At 34.6% G+C, this 18,557-nt stretch overlaps 1 protein-coding gene across 1 annotated transcript; it reads right to left on the minus strand.

Moving 5' to 3' along the window:
- Positions 1-9,146: 9,146 nt before the first annotated feature.
- Positions 9,147-16,175, minus strand: LOC127839757 (octapeptide-repeat protein T2-like). The gene is made up of 2 exons (XM_052368143.1): positions 16,094-16,175; positions 9,147-9,454 (listed from the first exon to the last, which is right to left on the minus strand). Exons 1-2 carry the CDS (start codon positions 16,173-16,175, stop codon positions 9,147-9,149), a joined length of 390 nt encoding a protein of 129 aa, XP_052224103.1.
- Positions 16,176-18,557: the final 2,382 nt, after the last annotated feature.

The following is an 18,557-nucleotide window of genomic DNA, read 5'->3' on the forward strand; positions in this document are numbered from 1 at the left end:
TTAATTGTTACATTCACTGTGCATTCTGATTTGAACAAATGTTAAAGATCTAGCAGATAGTTATTTGTTTTGATTTGAACAGTTAATGAGCATCTGTGTTATTCATTTTTTTTGCACATGTGATGAAGATTCGAACATCTGATGAAGGCAGCTTGAAGACAATTATGTTAGTTGTGTTTAGTTGTATTTAGTTTTTGAACATTTGATGATATCCAATATCGAACAGCACCCTAACAGCACCATTTATTTCAACTGCTTAGCTATAACCAATATATACTTAAGTTTATAGTGCATACTGACTACGGTTGGTGGATGTGATCATCACATTTTAATGTTACGTTAACATATTAAGCTATCTGTTCCATTGTGTATTAAAACCGAAACGTACAAAATGTCCCTTTTATTTTTATTTTATCTCCAACTTCTCACAGTGGTACCATGCAATCACTGTGCTCGCAGCTATTCCTAAAACAGGTGGCCTTACAGTGGTCTCAACGTATCTTTGCCGTAGATTCACCTATTATTCACAGTGGTCGTGCATGCTGCTTAAAAATAGCGCGTTTACTGCCTCCACTTGCTTAACATTTGTGGGCAGTTGTTTTCAAGTAGCATGTTAAATAACTAAATGACATTCCTGACATGCTTGACGTTTGACGTATGTGCTTTTACATTGACCATTCCTGGCGCTTCCCCAAAATTGTTCATGTCTGTAAATGTGTTAGATACATGTTTGTATTGTCTATAAATAAAACACCCGCAACGATAATAAGGGTTTTCTCGTCGGCCGGTGTGCAACTGACGTTTCACTGTATGTGTATGTATAGCTGTGGCCTAGACTAAACGAATGAAATACATATTACAATGAGACGCTCTCTACTTATGCCCCATGCTGATCCGTTGTAGACCGTTGATTAACATGTATCGATGAACTAATAACTTACAGCCAGGACAAAGTCGGACTATATGCGACAAGAATGCATAATACAAAATAAAACAATCGTGACTATAAAACCTTCTGCTCCCACAAATTTAAAGCTCATTGTTTATAGTCATACTGTCAGCTGTGTTTCATACTGGGTCATTTTTTCTCTGATAAAAACATTCAAAAAATAAACACATACACCACTATACCTAGTTTAATTGTTTGTTGAAAAGTGTTATAATCAAATAATAATGATTCATCGTTCCTAGAATGTAAAATGATAATAAATCGTCATAAATACAAAAATAACGTAGACAAAATAATATTATCTAATAAAAGATAATATAAGTATTTTTATGCCCACCTTCGAAGAAGAGGGGGTATATTGCTTTGCTCATGTCGGTCTGTCGGTCTGTCGGTCTGTCGGTCGGTCTGTCGGTCTGTCCGTCCACCAGGTGGTTGTCAGACGATAACTCAAGAACGCTTGGGCCTAGGATCATGAAACTTCATAGGTACATTGATCATGATTCGCAGATGACCCCTATTGATTTGAGGTCACTAGGTCAAAGGTCAAGGTCACGGTGACCCGAAATAGTAAAATGGTTTTTGAATGATAACTCAAGAACACATACGCCTAGGATCATGAAACTTCATGGGTAGATTGATCATGACTCTCAGATGACCCTATTGATTTTGAGGTCACTAGGTCAAAGGTCAAGGTCACGGTGACCGAAATAGTAAAATGGTTTCCGGATGATAACTCAAGAATGCATACGCCTAGGATCATGAAACTTGATAGGTAGATTGATCATGACTGGCAGATGACCCCTATTGATTTTGAGGTCACTAGGTCAAAGGTCAAGGTCACGGTGACCCGAAATAGTAAAATGGTTTTCGGATGATAACTCAAGAACGCATATGCAAAGATCATGAAACTTGATAGGTAGATTGATCATGACTCGCAGATGACCCCTATTGATTTTGAGGTCACAAGGTCAAAGGTCAAGGTCACGGTGACCTGAAATAGTAAAATGGTGTCCGGATGATAACTCAAGAATGCTTATGGCTAGGAGCATGAAACTTCATAGGTACATTGATCATGACTGGCAGATGACCCCTATTGATTTTTCAGGTCACCAGGTCAAAGGTCAAGGTCACAGTGACAAAAAACATATTCACACAATGGCTCTCACTACAACGGAGAGCCCATATGGGGGGCATGCATGTTTTACAAACAGCCCTTGTTGTAATTGCTATTGTTGTTTTATGAAACAGCAATACAATAATTAATAATACAACTTGACTGTATTTTTTTCTCAATCTTGGTGTGTATAACACTAGATATATAATTATAATCATTCTTAAAAAAGGATTTACCACACTAAGGTCTAATGAACACCAAAGTTTGGCAAGTCAAACTGACAACAATGACCCTGCTGTAGTCTTATCCGAGATTCTTTTCGCAAGAAAAAATATGGCATGTTTAAACATAATGTTGTTGTAGTACAACAGTTCATATGCTCATTGTTAGAGTCCGTTTGCCAGCATACATAATGTAGAATTTATTTATCCGGTTCAGTAGGATACTAACAGCAGAATACTGGAGATATTTATACTAAACAACGTAAACGTGTTTTTTGTACTTATTTATGTTCCTTGTTATCCTGTTACATAATGTAACACTTAAGTCGTAAACTGTAAAAGAGCATTTGTTTTCTTATTACAGCCACCCTGTCGAAGATGTGGACGCTTACGCAAAGCGTTAATACTTTAAACGATGTGACTAAATGTTATATCACATCCATCTTAGTTTTCTCTGCAACAAAGATAATTTTGGCAGACAACCTCAACAAATGTGTAAAGATGATGATCAATTTTGACATAATTTCAGAACTTTATTTATCCGCTACTCCATGGGAGTTGTGTAAAATAAATTCAGATAAGGTGGCAGTTGCTGTGACGATGGTGTACATATAATCTTTGTACACGATGATAGGCTGGTAAATGAAAGAAAGATTACGTTTCAACATGCCTGTAGAGGAATCGCCCTTTATAAAGATATCCTAAACGTCTCTTCTGGTACAGCACAATACAAGAAAATTCTAAATGGAACACATGTTTACAAGCTATATGAGGATAAATCTGGTCATGAAACAGGTAAGACTTAGAAGGTTGATCCATACTATTTATACAATTCTTTGTGAGGCATTTGAAATACTTTGATACATATGTGAAGTTATTTAAATCGAATATAAGATTTATATTTAAATCATGTTGTTCTTTACGTGCTCTGGATTATTGATCACGTTTGACTGACAATACAATTCGGCATATAAATACTTGCATATTATGAGTTGTGTATTTTTCAAAGCAAAACATTTTTCTACCTCGTATTTTATTTCCGCTTAAAATAATTCTATATTACGTAATAGTAGTATTCCATCGCCATATAATTAAGCAAATACTCTCAAAATTGTATCTTCTAACTTTCCCATGTTTCCAGTGTTTAAATAGATTTAATTCGGAACACGCGCGCTGTGGGTTTTTCCGATTTCAGAGCGCGCGCGGGCGGTACAAATATTGTCATTGATAGAGTAATGACTAGTAACGTCGATATCCGATTTGCTTCAAATTCAGTAGTTGATTATAAGTATTTAAACGACAGTAGTGTTTCTTTTAGGCCAAGTCAAAATTAAAGTATTTCGTTGTTATTACTATACTATTATTATTAATAATTACGCATAACAAATCTAACACTGATATATATGTATGTCAGGCTTTTAATACAGGATTAAAGTCTACGAATGGGTCCAGTGGCTAACATCCTTAAATACATGAAATTTACAGACTTTCTCAGCTGTATGATAATAAAGGAACCTATACAAACGACTTGACATATGCAATATTTCTTCTGAAAAACATTATTCATGTTCTTGTTTTATCGGCATGCTTTATAGATATAGCAAATACAAGTATTGTATGGTAAAGCTCGTTAGTAATGTGCCTTCTAATCTTAATGTCTTAGTCTTTAGCGATAATTTTCTTAACTTTTCAGACTAGATTAAAGAAAAGCATCACAATAGAGCTATATCAATAGACATATAAATATCCAACTGATATGGACCGATATATTTGTTGTAGTACTACGAATGGACTAAGGATAGTAAGGGTTTGTTGTTTGGTACTTGTCTTTATGATTTTAAATATATTTGAATAGCATAATATATATACGATGGAGGCTATGTTTTGGTAGTTTCGTTGACAAACTTCCATTAAAACTGAATGCCCAGGCCTACGCACCGTATATGCAATTACATAGTTACGTGACCGAAGCTGCTTACATGTACATGCAGCATTTATCGTGTTACATAGTATTCTTACAATTTAAACACGATCGATATTAGTTCATCCTAAGAAACATGATTAAATCATGATATTTTTTCAACTAAAACAAACGTTTGAGCAGAAAAATTGGTGTTTACTATTCAGCGATAAGAGAAATTATCGATTCACTCTCTTTTCAAATATGCTAGTCAGCTTTTGTTTGTACCTACCGCGCGTGATCAAAGGTCGGAAAAACCCAGACTGGAGAGTTCCGAATAACAACTATTGTACAAAATACCATGTATGTGCAATTGTTCACAGTCGAGATCAGCTACATAGTTGCATGATTATGTCTGTGGTAAGGGAATCTATTGTTTGTTCGTGTATTTGAATTATATGGTTTTCATGTTTGAATTCCATGGTTTGATGTCATTGTCCCTATTAGTGCGCTATTGTTGAGTGGACAAGAGTAATGCCAAGATGTAAGTCAATGAGCTGATACGTATAGTGAAAGTTATGTATTTTGCAGTGTATAAGTGTGGAGTAAGCCCCAGTGGTGAAAGTATCTACACCATTAATCGTCCTCAGCACAAACTGATCATTGGCAAAGAATGGAACAGTGAGCTTTACTTTTACTGACTCTCAACTACAATGGCCACGTGGTCTTCACGTGACAACCGAAGGAATGTTACTGATATGTGGAAGCCAATCCAACACCATTATACTGGTAGATGGAGAAGGACGTCGAAAGTTGGCTACTGTGGCAACATGCATGGATGGAGTGTTGACTCTGCTTTAATGAATTCAACTCCTGCGCCATTGTAGGACAATACGATAACAAAATTTGAATGATAAAACGCAATTTACATGTTAAATATATAGAGATACTATAAAATTGGTAACGGGACGTAAATCCGTTAGACTTAGAAAGTGAAATTACAATTTAGTGAAATTTTTTATGTAATCAAAGACTCAAACCGAGCATCATGAATTGTGGCCGAAATTGAGTCTTCACAAATAAATTGTTTCATGTAATGGAAATTCTAGACCATGAATGTTGTTATTATATTCACTAAACAAGCTGTGTATTTGATAAGCGATACTGAGATAAGAATTCAGTGTTTATAACATATCGAGCTTTTGACACTAGTTTTCTTATAGCATTTGCATTCACTGGTCATTATATAATTTTAGCTTAAATAAAATATTTGAGTAAAATGTTATTTGGAGCAACAATTAAAAATCTTCATAGTATTTTCCCACATTGCACCTACGCCTAGATATGTTTGTGTTTGAAAACAGTATTGATATTCCGCTTAGCATGACTTTCAAATAACAATATCTTAATGTGAAAGACAAGGTAAACACGCTTTTTGCGAATGTCGTTTAAAAGTGTATATATATCTAGATATTGCTAAGTCTGTCTTCATTATCTTCCGGTTGTCACTTTGATAGAAAGGTTTACACTTTTGTATGAACTTGAATATTATTCAATAAACACATCTTATGACAAACTAATAAAAGCAAACATACTATCTCCATATGTATGATTGCTCACTATTTGGACTTTGCAATACAATCTGGGCTTATATGTTTGCTCAAACATGTTTTCTCGGACGGACACAATTTAAAATGTGTTTGATTTTAAAACAACGAATACAAAAACATCTGTATCATATTATTTTCTAAATAATATAAACACCAGAGATAAAAACATAAAGCATGCATTTCATTCCAAAACTAATCGATATATTAGATCCGACATCGTTTAACCGTAGTTTATACCCGACAGAAAATGCACCCTATCCACTCAAATATCGGTACTAGCAAACAAGTGATTTCAGAGATGACGTATAAGACGCACCAGTAATCAATGTCATGCAATGAAGAATTATAGATTAACGATGAATAAAATGTTCATGCAAATTAATTTAACAAAAAAAAACATTATAAGTGTGTGTTTGTTTATATGGATATGGATATGTTTCCGTTATTTGAACCAGAAGTAGGTACGAATGGCCGAAGAAATAATGTAATGCCGAATCACTACTGATTTGATATGACCGGACTTGAAATGGAATTCGTTATACTTGGTTTATTAGTCAATCCCTCTTTCAACTGAACATTAACCTATTTTAAGAACTAACGATAAAAGAGAAACAAATGAAACAAGACACCCAACACGTCAAACTATAAAGCATCCCTTATTTGAATGTCAATGCAATTCACATAATTACAGGCCGAAGCCTACATTAATGGAACACTGACCAATATTACTGGCATGTGAAAGTTTCTAAATTAAAGAAAAAAGCATGCACAAGTGTGAAAACATATTACAAATAGACACACTACAGTTCTTAAATATTTTCACTTTTCGAAAAACTGAGATTATTATTTTGAAATGACTGTGATGCTCAAAACTTTTACGTAAAAATGCAACAAAATGTGACGAAAACCATCATAATAATTCGTGTATATGCTAGAAAAATAAAACAAGTATTAAAGGAAAACGGCGACAACGATATCTCAATGTCATCTTTATTAGCAGAATACTGCATAATTTTCGGTTTCTGAAATTGGACATAGTAAATATGATTAACCTTTAATTAGTCCACCGTCTCATGTATATTTGCGCTTTTATAAAAATATTTACTGTTATTATGTAATTCTATGAGCAATTTGAGTATCCAATCGTACCCGGGTTCAGGCTCTGACATGTGACAGGTGACATGTCGCTGTAGATGACTTCAACAATACATAAAGGCACATCAGAGGGTAAAATGTCATCTGCAAGTGTTTTATTTAGGCAAGATACAAAACAGGACATAATATACACAAACACTTGAGCTGCACCAGTTAGTAGATAATTTAAGCAAGGTAATGGTCCGTTATTTATGGCCAATTCACAAATAAAACACACAAGTAAAACTTGGGTCATCGCCGCATCGGAACGACCCCATCGAACCGTTTTAAAGGAGCTCACATAATCAAACGTGGCCCAGAGGCATATTCAAAACATGTTCGTGCTAATAAAATTCAAACGTAGCATAGCAATTCAAATTTAATAGCAAAACACAATAATGCAGGTTGATGACCATTTATTTAATCAATTGTAAAATAGCAAATCATAGTCGCTTTTGTTGTCGACATTGCTCTAACCGTCTAAAAATGAGCGCGCAGCAATTGATAGCTATCCAAAGTCATATGAGAGAAACAGAAATTATGTGGATGTTTTAGGTCAGTAAATTAATTGGTTTAGTTTATCGGCGTTTGCATTGTTTTGTTAGCAAATGCGGTATTTTGATAATTAACACATCTTATCAAAACAGTTGATAAAAATATAAAGGATATGTGTTGGCTGCGGTTAATTGTATCAACACACATTATTAGACGGACTCCAAGTCCACAGGATTCGCTTTCTTTCCATTTGGATTGTCTGTGTCATCTTGGATGCTTATCAGTTGGTTTTTGGTATAAAACACTTTATATTCTACCGACGTCCTTTTGAATTTGTTTGTCCTATCTGTAGTATTTGTCCTCATTAGACTAGAACGATCATTCTTAGAAAGGTTCTGAATATCACATTAGAAAAACTATATGATTTAATCAGAACTATTTATACGTGTTATTTTTAAACGATTATCGAGTGCTAAATCGATACATGTATTGCGTTGTAAAACCAAATGTCGAAACTCATCTAGATTTTAAACTTCCTTGTCTGCACAGGTATGACCTTCGTGTACTGTATTTTATCGCCTGATGCAGTGTAAAAATCTAATGATCCTTAAATGTGTGAAGTGACATAATTTGAAAATTGACTCGTTTACATGTAATGCACTTTTAAATGTTTAAAACAGATAACATAATCAACAAATTGCAAATATGGACAACTTTAAAGTACTAGTACACTAGTTAAAGAATTTATGCTCACCTTAATAAGTTTTAACTTTCAGTTAAGGTTGTCTGCACACAATTGTTTTTTTTTAAACAAACACTTTTATGTTGGCTGATGTTTGCCATGGCGTTCTTGAGTGTTTGCAGGTTTTAAGGTCGACAACATGCACAAACGATGTATACAACCTCCATGACGATACATTTTATATGTTGTTAAAAGGAGAGAGAGAGACTTCTACCGTTGTTTTGTTTAGGCGTATTAAGTTTGCCACCATAACATTTGATTGTGATATCTTGATTGCATGACGTGTTCACGCTTAGTTTTCTCCATCATGGGAATTGCATCAAAATGCAAAAATTGCTTATATTCTTTGTTGAAATCGGGCATTAGTTTCCGATTTAAAACGGTAGTAATACATGATCCTGATTTATATCTATTGGTATTTAAACAGTAGAGTATTCCAATTTAAAATCATAACATTAAGTAGTATATCATGGCGCAAATTGTTAATTCAGATAAACGTTTCGTTATCCGTGTACTGCATGTGCGGTTATTTAAGAAATTCATGTGCTCTGTAAGTGTTCATGTCGCATAAGCAAACATATTACAGGTAGATAAGAGATTATCGTAAACCAGGCGTCTTCTAGTACAAACCGTATTTGTTTTAAATGTTTCACAGAATATTATAAATATAGAACTATTGCTATTTTATATCGTGCCAAGATCAACCTGCACTTACTGCGAATGATTTATTCGGGGTTAAGTACCAATAAAATAATAAACTAGATTCATGTCGTCACAAATGCGTATTGCATTTGCACAAAGAAGTACACTGCTAGTCGACTTTAACGCAAATGCATTGCCCACGACAAACTTTGGACCCTTAGCATCAGTTTTATTTGTTCTATTTTTATGTAATTGTATTACATAATTTATAGTTTTAGTTGTATTTTCATGTTAATACACGAAATTCAAATACTAATATGCAGTGATCCTCCTCTCCACTCACTCCCTCCCTCCTCTCCCTCCTTCTCTCCTTCCCCTCCCCTCTCTCCTCTCCTCTCTCTCTCCCTCCCTTTCTACTTCCCTCCCTTTCTGACCCTCCCTCCCACCCAACCACCCTCCCTGCCCTTTTTCCTCCCTGACCCTCTGACCCTCCTCCTCGCTACCTCCCTCCTCTCTCTCTCTCTTTCTCTCTCTCTCTCCCTCCCACCCTCTCTCCCTCCCACCCTCTTTCCCTTCCTCCGTCCCTCCCTCGCTCCGTCCCTCCCTCCCCTCTCCCTCTCTCCCCCCCTGTCTCTCTCTTTCTCTCTCTTTTCTCCCCAAAAAAACATTTAACCCACTTACCACCAATATCTAGCAATTATAACTAAACAATAGTAATGCGTACAATATTTGTAAATGAATTATCATATTTTGATCGAATTAAATTGATTTCATTTTGGTTTAGATCGTGTTGGTGTCTTTTACATCTTTTGGAGTTTAAGTACAGTTTATATAACATGCGGCGCACAGCGGAACTAGCCTATACATGTAGGCCGTGCTCTGACGAATGTTTCAATCTGGCGAAGGAAAATAGATATTATCATTAACGCAGTCGGGTTATTCTTCATTTCGTAGATCGTTTCAACGAAGGACGCGTTAAGCCATATTTCAGGTAATTTTATTTTAGTCATCTTACGGAAACTGTCAATTATTTTTGTTGCAAATATTGCTTATATTACGTTGATATGATATCCTGTGACACGAAATATGTTCTACGTCATTAAAAAAATGACTTATTAAATTAACAGTAGTGAGTGTGAGTGGGAGCAATAAAAGTGCGATATTAGGTAACATTTTAAAAAGAAACATGGATACACAACTAAGAATAATAACAGAAAGACTCTTGAAATGTGTAGTATTGATGTTAACATATTGAGTAAGTTAATTGTGTTTTATAATGTGCAGACATTACAATCGAACAAAAGTGACATCTAAATATTGCGAGTAAATTATACGAGAATACATGGAGGATAAATGAAATTAGTATAAATTACCAAGCGATAAAGTATTGTAACAATTCGCTATCGTCTAATTAGATGTAGGAACCGTTTGCCTTTACAATACCTTACACTATTGCCATACTTTTAACTGATATTGTGTACACTTTGTATTATATCGTCTACGGTAGTGTCTACATAACGACACGCGTTCTGAAAGGGATATCATCCAGATTTTACAATACCATGCTTGCACAATTGTACAAAATAATGACACAACTGTTTGCAGAAATTGTTATCTTTAAATATGTTGTTATTTCATCTGAACATTTTTACTTTAGCCTTTCACTCGTTACATCATACTTAGTCTGCATTTTATACCCAAGAGTTATAAGCATTTTGATAACTAACTATACTAATTTAATACATACAGTTTTATCTTTGGTCGAAACAAACAGCTAACTTGATGTGAGGTTCGCGACACTGTAATTAGTAAATAAATTGTTGTCATGAATGCGCCTGAAATGATTGATTTTTTGTATATTTCACAAGAACATATTATGAGAAATAGAAGTCGTGAAATAACAGATCTGAATGCTTCAGCTAACATGTTTCTTCATTGCGATTGCCTAAGTTAAATATTTCCCCCAAGATTTGGACGGATTTTGTCGTGTCTTGAAAACGTTATCTGTTACTTGGAGAATTACATGGACTAAAAATATTGCATGAACAACTAATTTAAATAATTATATGGACTTGGAAAATTATTTTAGTTTATGCGTTTCGAATAACACAAAATAAAGTTATAACTTCTTTATTTTACCTTTCTTTTGCAATGGCAAATGACTAGAACATATGGACTAGGTTAAAATAATTAAACTTCAGTAAGAACACAATTTTAGTTGGAGAGAACGAGCCACAACATCAAATATACGAAACTACATGTAACTCAGGAATGATTACAACCAGTGGCCTTCCTGATTTTAAGTAGCTGACAGTCAATTCAAAGTTATTATAAGCAATAGTGAGCAAATCCGCAACATTAATCGCAATGTTATCCAAATCCGCAAATTGATCGCAATGTTATCCAAATCCGCAAAGTTCCGCAATGTAAAGCAATTCCGCAATATGCAAATCCGCAATGTAAAGCAATTCCGCAAAGTTACTAACTATCCAGATAAAAGCCAAATGAGAGCTGGGAGTTACCTATATCCGAGCAAAACTCATCTCCGCAAAAAACCATTTTTTGTAATTAACTAATTTTTTGTAATAATCAGAAGGTAACCACCCAAGTATGAATTTATACTCAGCAATCCTAAGACAACTGGCCACACAAAAATAGCACCCTCCGAATTATTATAATATTTAAATTACCAAAAAATGTGCCTAACAAAGGAGACTGTCAGCTACTTGAATTTTTCCGCCACAAGAAATTTTTGCAGGAAAATTTATCCGCCAAAAATTCAGCTTTATTTTATTTATCTATAACGAAAAGAAACCAATTATCAATTTTCAAAATCCCCTTGAATCAACAACAACCGAACATTCTTGATTCAAGTGCTCGTCCAGCATTATATTCAAAGCTGCTTGCGCCGCTAATAAACACGCAGCGTTTTTAGATGGTCGCTTTAGCGACCGTCTAAAGTGCTAAGTGTATAATTCAGGTCGGTACGGACTAGGTACGAGGAGCCCAATTCCCGCTTACTACGCGTATCCGCGCAAGAAAGAGTTGTATAATTATGCAAGAGGTTTGAGTTCTCCAATTATGTTTATTCACAAATGGAAACATTATATTAATATCGTGTTAAATGCAATAGTTTCGAATGATGTTTTATAGAAAAGAATATAAAACAATGATCGAATTGTACGTGTCGCGGAGGAGATTGTTTATGAATTATTAAAATAGTCCACTTTCTGCTTCGTCTGCGTGACGTAGTATTTTCGCTCATCTCATTCATAAATCTGAGGCTGGCGATAAACAAAGAGGAGTCCGGGTGAGAATAACGCACTAGTATAAGGTTACGCTTGTTTATATTCACAGGTCTCAATTATAATACGTTGACCACGAGTTCAACAATTATTACAGGGATACGATAGACAACATAAAAAATGTTTCATTATCGCTGAAAGTGAATATTAAAAAACATTTCAATATAACAAGAATATTCTCTAAAAAATGTAGTCTTGCTGTTTTGAAATAAGGTTTGGAATTTTGGTTTCTTAATAACTTAATTAAAAACAAAAGTTTAATTATAGTGTTTTTTACTTGTTAGTCGCATATTTACCGCATTATAATGTGTGTTATAATAGGCAAACCATACATTAGTAAAATTCAATCTGCCTTCGCACATAGAAGGAATGGGTCAATCAGGTGCTGCGTTTCCTTTGCTTACTTCGGTTAGAGGTCAGTTCTTTACGTAATAGCAATCACCAGCCCCGGCTTCAATGGAATTGCGGAGCGTTCTTACATAATAATAGTCGTAGTCGCATGGTATTTGCGTTTAGCGTCCTATTTCGTCACGTAGTTCTTTTTCGCGGGTCATTTGGCATTCATGATATGAGGCTCTTAATAGATGCGCCTGTCGATAAACAAAGGAAAGTCCACGGTCGATAACAACGCAATAGGTAACGCTCTCACATACAACTCAATGACGTAGTACAGGTCGTAAGTTGAGGCTGTTAATAGATTCGGGAAAAAGTTGACGCTTATTTATATTCTCAATTCATCAAACGTTGAACATACGTTTAACAATAACTTCATCGATACGATAGACAAAAACAAAAAAATGTTTCATCGCTAAACCCGAATATAACAAACAATTTATAATAATAATACGAATGACCTGTTTCGTAACCTCGCTCATGCTACTACAGCGGGTATTTCTGGAAAACGTTCTTTGGTTCTCAACAGATAGCGGCGATCTTTTGTATTTACGGGTGCTAGCAACACAATAGTAGAAGGTTAATAGAAGGTTTAGCTTGTTATATTCACAGTTCTCAATACATAGACAGTTGGATATGAGTTCATCAATTTCTACAGGCATACTATAGGCAACCTCAAAAATGCTTAATAATAGCTAAAACCGAAAACAACAAAATATATTATATTAAATATTTATAACAATAAATATCTTTTAAAAATGTAGTCGGCGTATACGCTGACTTTGAAATAAAGTTAGCAATTTACTTTTCTAAATAAATAAATACAATTAAACAAAAGTTAAACTATTGTGTTGTGTTTTTCACTTTTAAGCTGCATATTCACCGCCTGAAATGTGTTTAGCATTGTCAAACCACACATTAGTGAGAGTAGATAAGAAATATAACGGGAGAGCACTTCATATGTGTCCTCAGTTGCCTTGTTATGAGTATCTTTCTTCACTATCGAAATATATCGTATGTTATATTTGATTTAAACGCAGTTTTCTTTCGACGCATTAAAGCACACGTCAATAGCGCCGTCATGCGAAAATGGGTCTTATGCGTTTCGGCAAGCGTTTGTTAAACCCAACATGTGCTTTTGCGCAGTCAGGTCATAGGCGATGCGGTTCGCTTAAAAATCACTCATATGTTATGTTTCTCCTTACCAGAAGGAGAGATAGCTGAGTAGGCTATTTATATGATGGGCGCATATGGAATAAGACACATTTTCGCATGACGAAGGTCATTACAGATCTCATTGCGAATTGAAAATGCCACATTTAAGAACAATGCTTTTTGATACAAAATTGAATTCAAAAATAGCAAATTTGTAAATAATGGCAGCCTATCCACACGTTAAGGAATGATTTCTAGACGTGCTGACCAAGTACGGCAAACATTGTGGTATGATAATTAAACGATTTTTTCTTATCGTGACACTATACTATTTCGCTAATGATTGTTTTCTCATCTTGGAGGCGAAAGTGAAATTCTGCGAGATGGATTGTAACGCGTAATTGTAACAGGGCCACAATTTGTGTCGTTTGAGCATACAGAGAGTAGTCTCGAATTCCTTACACTGAACAGTGCGACATCCTTTAAATTGAGCACATACGCAGTGATGTAGCAAAAATTCAGAGGTTGTATCTCGAATCAGCTTATTAAATATTCGAAAATATTCATGCGTGTCTGTTGGCGTTATGTAAAAGTCACTAAGATGAAAACTGAGTAAAACAGCTACGCCTAAAAGCGCATTAGTGCTCTATACCTATGTTTATGTCAGCGTTGTTGACACCGTGTGAACTGCTCGGGTAACAAGTAAAGCATAAACAGCAATGTTTATATACTTTTATTCCTCCATATACAAGATACGAAGATAATTGTATTTTGAATTTGTATATGGTGTCAAAAATCAAAAGTTTTGTACACGGAACTTTCATTATGAATTTATATTCTTGATGAGATAGTCATTTGATATTAGAAAAAATATTCCTTTAATATGATGGTGAATGCAAAGTTTCTTCATATTAAGTCTCATTACCATTTTCATCATACATTCTATTCTTTCAGAACTTCCAAAAAGCAGGCTGTTTTTATTTTGTCTTAGTTATTTCTATGAAATAATAAGGATGATAAAAAGTGCACACAAAACTCGACCCGTGCGCTATGACACACACTTTATAAAGTTGAATGGCGTGTGTCGATTTCAAACTTGCGATTGATTTTGAAAAAATGAATCGCGTGTAAATTATGCAATAGCGAACATCTTCAGTGCCTTCAGCGCTTTGATTGAACAGTGCTAAGTCCACCATAAAACATGTTTACTCCATTTACTCACAATGTTAACTGTATGACTCATCGTCATAAGCGTGTGTATTTAAAACAACTAATCAGTATACATGTATAGTCGAGGGAGACAACTGGAATAGAATTACGTTACTCATAGAGTTAAATCATGGGTAACGTCCCTTGAAATCTAAATATAGCTTCTGTTAACGAAGTGTTCCATTGTGTGGTTGTAAATTAGTTATGAAATAATACAAATAACTTTTTAGTGTATTGTTAGACCACCTACTTATTTTACATATTCGTGTGTGGCGGGACAAAATCTAAAACTTTGCAGCTGGAACTACCTGGGCGTTTTTTTTTACAGATTTAGACATTCCAACGTCAGTAGGCACCTAGTGCTAAGCTTACTTCCAATGCCTGCTTTGTTGTTTGTTTGTACTGATTGACTATGTTCCTTAATATGCTTTTAACCAGCCCTATCTATGTGCTTAATGTTTCGTTTCTTATGTGCTTTAAAATGTCTTAAATATGTATATATATGTGCTATGTATGTGTTATTCACGTGCTCTAAACATTTATTTATGTGCTATACCTGCGACTTTGGAATGACATAGAATTAAGCTTCAAATTCTGATGGAAAATTTCATCATTTCTAAAAATAGTTCAATGACGCTCATTAATATTCGTCAGCGTTTTCCAACCCGCAAATGAAAACGCAGCTTTACATATCACGCGAGGCCAGCGTGTCAGCCGGGACTAGACGGGCGGAACGTAATTGTCAACAAAGTCGGCGTTTATGAATCGATAGTTTCGTAAGAGAATGTAATCAAAATACGATACTTATATCAAAATAAAGAGAATGTAATTTCCTTTACAATAGTATAACATTTGTTTTCACGAGACAATATTTCATACAGTAAAAAACAGACAAAAGCAACATGGGTAACTGCAATCTACCGATTTCTATGATTTCTAGGATTATAAACAGATAATCACCGATAAGCTAGGGGTTGCTACTTTAACATTTATGTAAATTTACAAACCGGTTGTTCCAAATGCGTTCTCGGAGCTGCATTGGAACATGTCCGAAGACCTCATCGCTCGTACAATGAGTTCGATCAAAAGTTGAACTTGGGAGTGACCCAAACGCACCACCACACCCCGTGACTATGTTAGGAGTTGAGACAGATTGAACAACATGAGATGTCGAGGGAACAATATTCGAATCACGAGTTATATGCTCAAAATAAATGATATTACCCGCAAGTTTTTCTACCGCTGGCTCCATCAATGCTGCCTCCATCTCTTTCGCAGGCGTCATTCGCTTTCGTCCTCGCGGCATTGCGATGCGATACATGTTAAACAATAAATTTCAAAAATGCAAAAAGTTTCTTTCTAAGAGAAAAAAAAGTTGGAAACTTAAACAAAATAACCCGGTTTATTTTTAAACAAATAAACCACATTATGTTAACAACTGAATAAAACGCAAAGAACAATCCATGGAGTTTGTTTATGTATGTGTTATGGCACATTTTTAATACACTATACAATTCTTATTTTTGTGTAAACCTTATAAAATACAAGGTTTCCTAATGTTAACTACTATATAAAGGAATTCGGATTTTGCGAAGGCCTACAATATATTCGTTTATTTAAACGATCATCTTGAACTGAATTGATATACTTTTTATTCCATCTCGGCTTTGAGATGCTCATAAAATATAAATTATAAACGTTCATTTGTAAAATTCTAACATGTAATTAATGGGACATTAAGCCATATAACGAAACGATTGAAAAAGATTACAGCCGAAATAGCATGCGCTCGGTGTTGGGGTCTTTCTGGAAAAATTAAAACAAAAGAAGATATGGCGCGATCAGTTTACAATTTGGCCGCTTGGTGGAAATAAGAGCATCTGCTATTCCAAATAATAACATCACTATATTGTGTTTCGTTTGTATACACACCATAATTCGTGCTGATAATCAATGAATGCTATTGTCTTAAATTGATCTTTGTATTTTTGTGTGAATATTATCAATTTAAATAACGTTTTGCACTATACATGTACTCCAGAAATAAACGAAGATACGCCACAACAACCTGACAGCAAGCTGAAAATGGTAAGAAAGACAAAGACTTGAAGGGCAATAACAAGACCGGTAAACGCTAAATGTAATAACACCATTATATTTTTGGGGTTATCAGTAGAAAAATTGAATTTGAATTTAATTTTTGTTTGATAATTTCCATGTATGAATATGGTCATCTTAATACAAACGGATGCACTTTACTCCAGAACGCAACGAGAATAACAGAAGACAACAAGAAAGTCAAAAAAGTAAGAAAGACAATACATTGCATAAGTAAATAAATAAATACATAAATAAATACATAAATAAATACACACATATATATATACTATTATATATATATATATCTATATATATATATATATATATATATATATATATATATATGTATGGTATTTTGATTCACCGGTATTTTGTGGTTAAAGAGAGAAAAATGATATTGCAATTAATTGTTCTTTGAATATTGCTCAATTTAACACAAATGATGCAGTATACTCCAGAACACAATGGAAATACACAGACGAAATCTGGCAACACTCAACAACCGGGGGCCTTATTCACCCATAATTATTAGTTATGATAAAAGAAAAAAGAAAGTGCGATATTCTTTCCTATGTAAGAACATCTTAGGTCGATTCTTTATCGGTATTGATTGAATTTCACGAACGCTATTTTTAGCGTTCTTTACAAAGAATTAGTGTTTATTGATGTAAGCGGCATTGGTACCCGGCAATTTCGGAAACGCATAGAAAATTCGGAATCGTTTTCGTGTCTTCTGTCACAACAGACAATATGGCGGACAGCAAAACCGTCGGTAAAATCGTTGGTCCGAACAGGAGGAAACTGATCGCAAATGAAATAATCAAGAACCACGATGTCCTGTTCGGACCAATGATAGGTTTCGGGGCGCTGAAATAAGGCGAAGTAAGGCGCAGAGGATGGGAAGCGGTGGCCAATATGCTAAACTAGTTTGTACCTTTAGTCAAATGGAGTTTTTCAATTTTCCAACTGTTGTACATTCTAGCACAAGGAATATGAATACAATTTATTCATAACTTGGTTTTCACCTATTGATTATATAATTGTTTACTAGTGTCGTGTTTTAAAAAACAAACATTATGTTGATATTATGTGAAATACCTATAAAAAGCAGTTGAACTTGACAATTTTAGCACAAAATATATCGTTTATATAACTCCTTCTCGTCCTTAAAAAGCTTCAAGCCTCGAGTTTTACGAGTTATGTCGAAGTTGGTCGGATCTTCTAAAGGGTTTTCAAACAATATCTCACGTTAACGAATTGCTCGGGCAGACATATGGGGAATCTGTAAGAAGTATTCTTAGTATGCTCAAGAGCATTCTAAGAATTCTAAAACAATTCTTTGTTCTTGAGAATTTTCTTCGCAATATGTGTTGGTGAATAAGACCTAATAATTTTTTTCTAAGACTAAAGAATTTTCTTTATTCTTACGTCTACGAATAGCTAAATAATTGTTTGTGAATACGGCCCCCGGTCAAACAAAGAAAGACAATGCAATGTAATACAATAACAATACCGTTTACGCTGAATGTAATAACATCATTATGTTTTCTGTATTTTGATTCACCGGTTTTTGTGGTTTAAAGGTAAG

The sequence above is a fragment of the Dreissena polymorpha genome, chromosome 7 (genome assembly GCF_020536995.1).
Source record: "Dreissena polymorpha isolate Duluth1 chromosome 7, UMN_Dpol_1.0, whole genome shotgun sequence".
NCBI classification, from domain to species: domain Eukaryota; kingdom Metazoa; phylum Mollusca; class Bivalvia; order Myida; family Dreissenidae; genus Dreissena; species Dreissena polymorpha.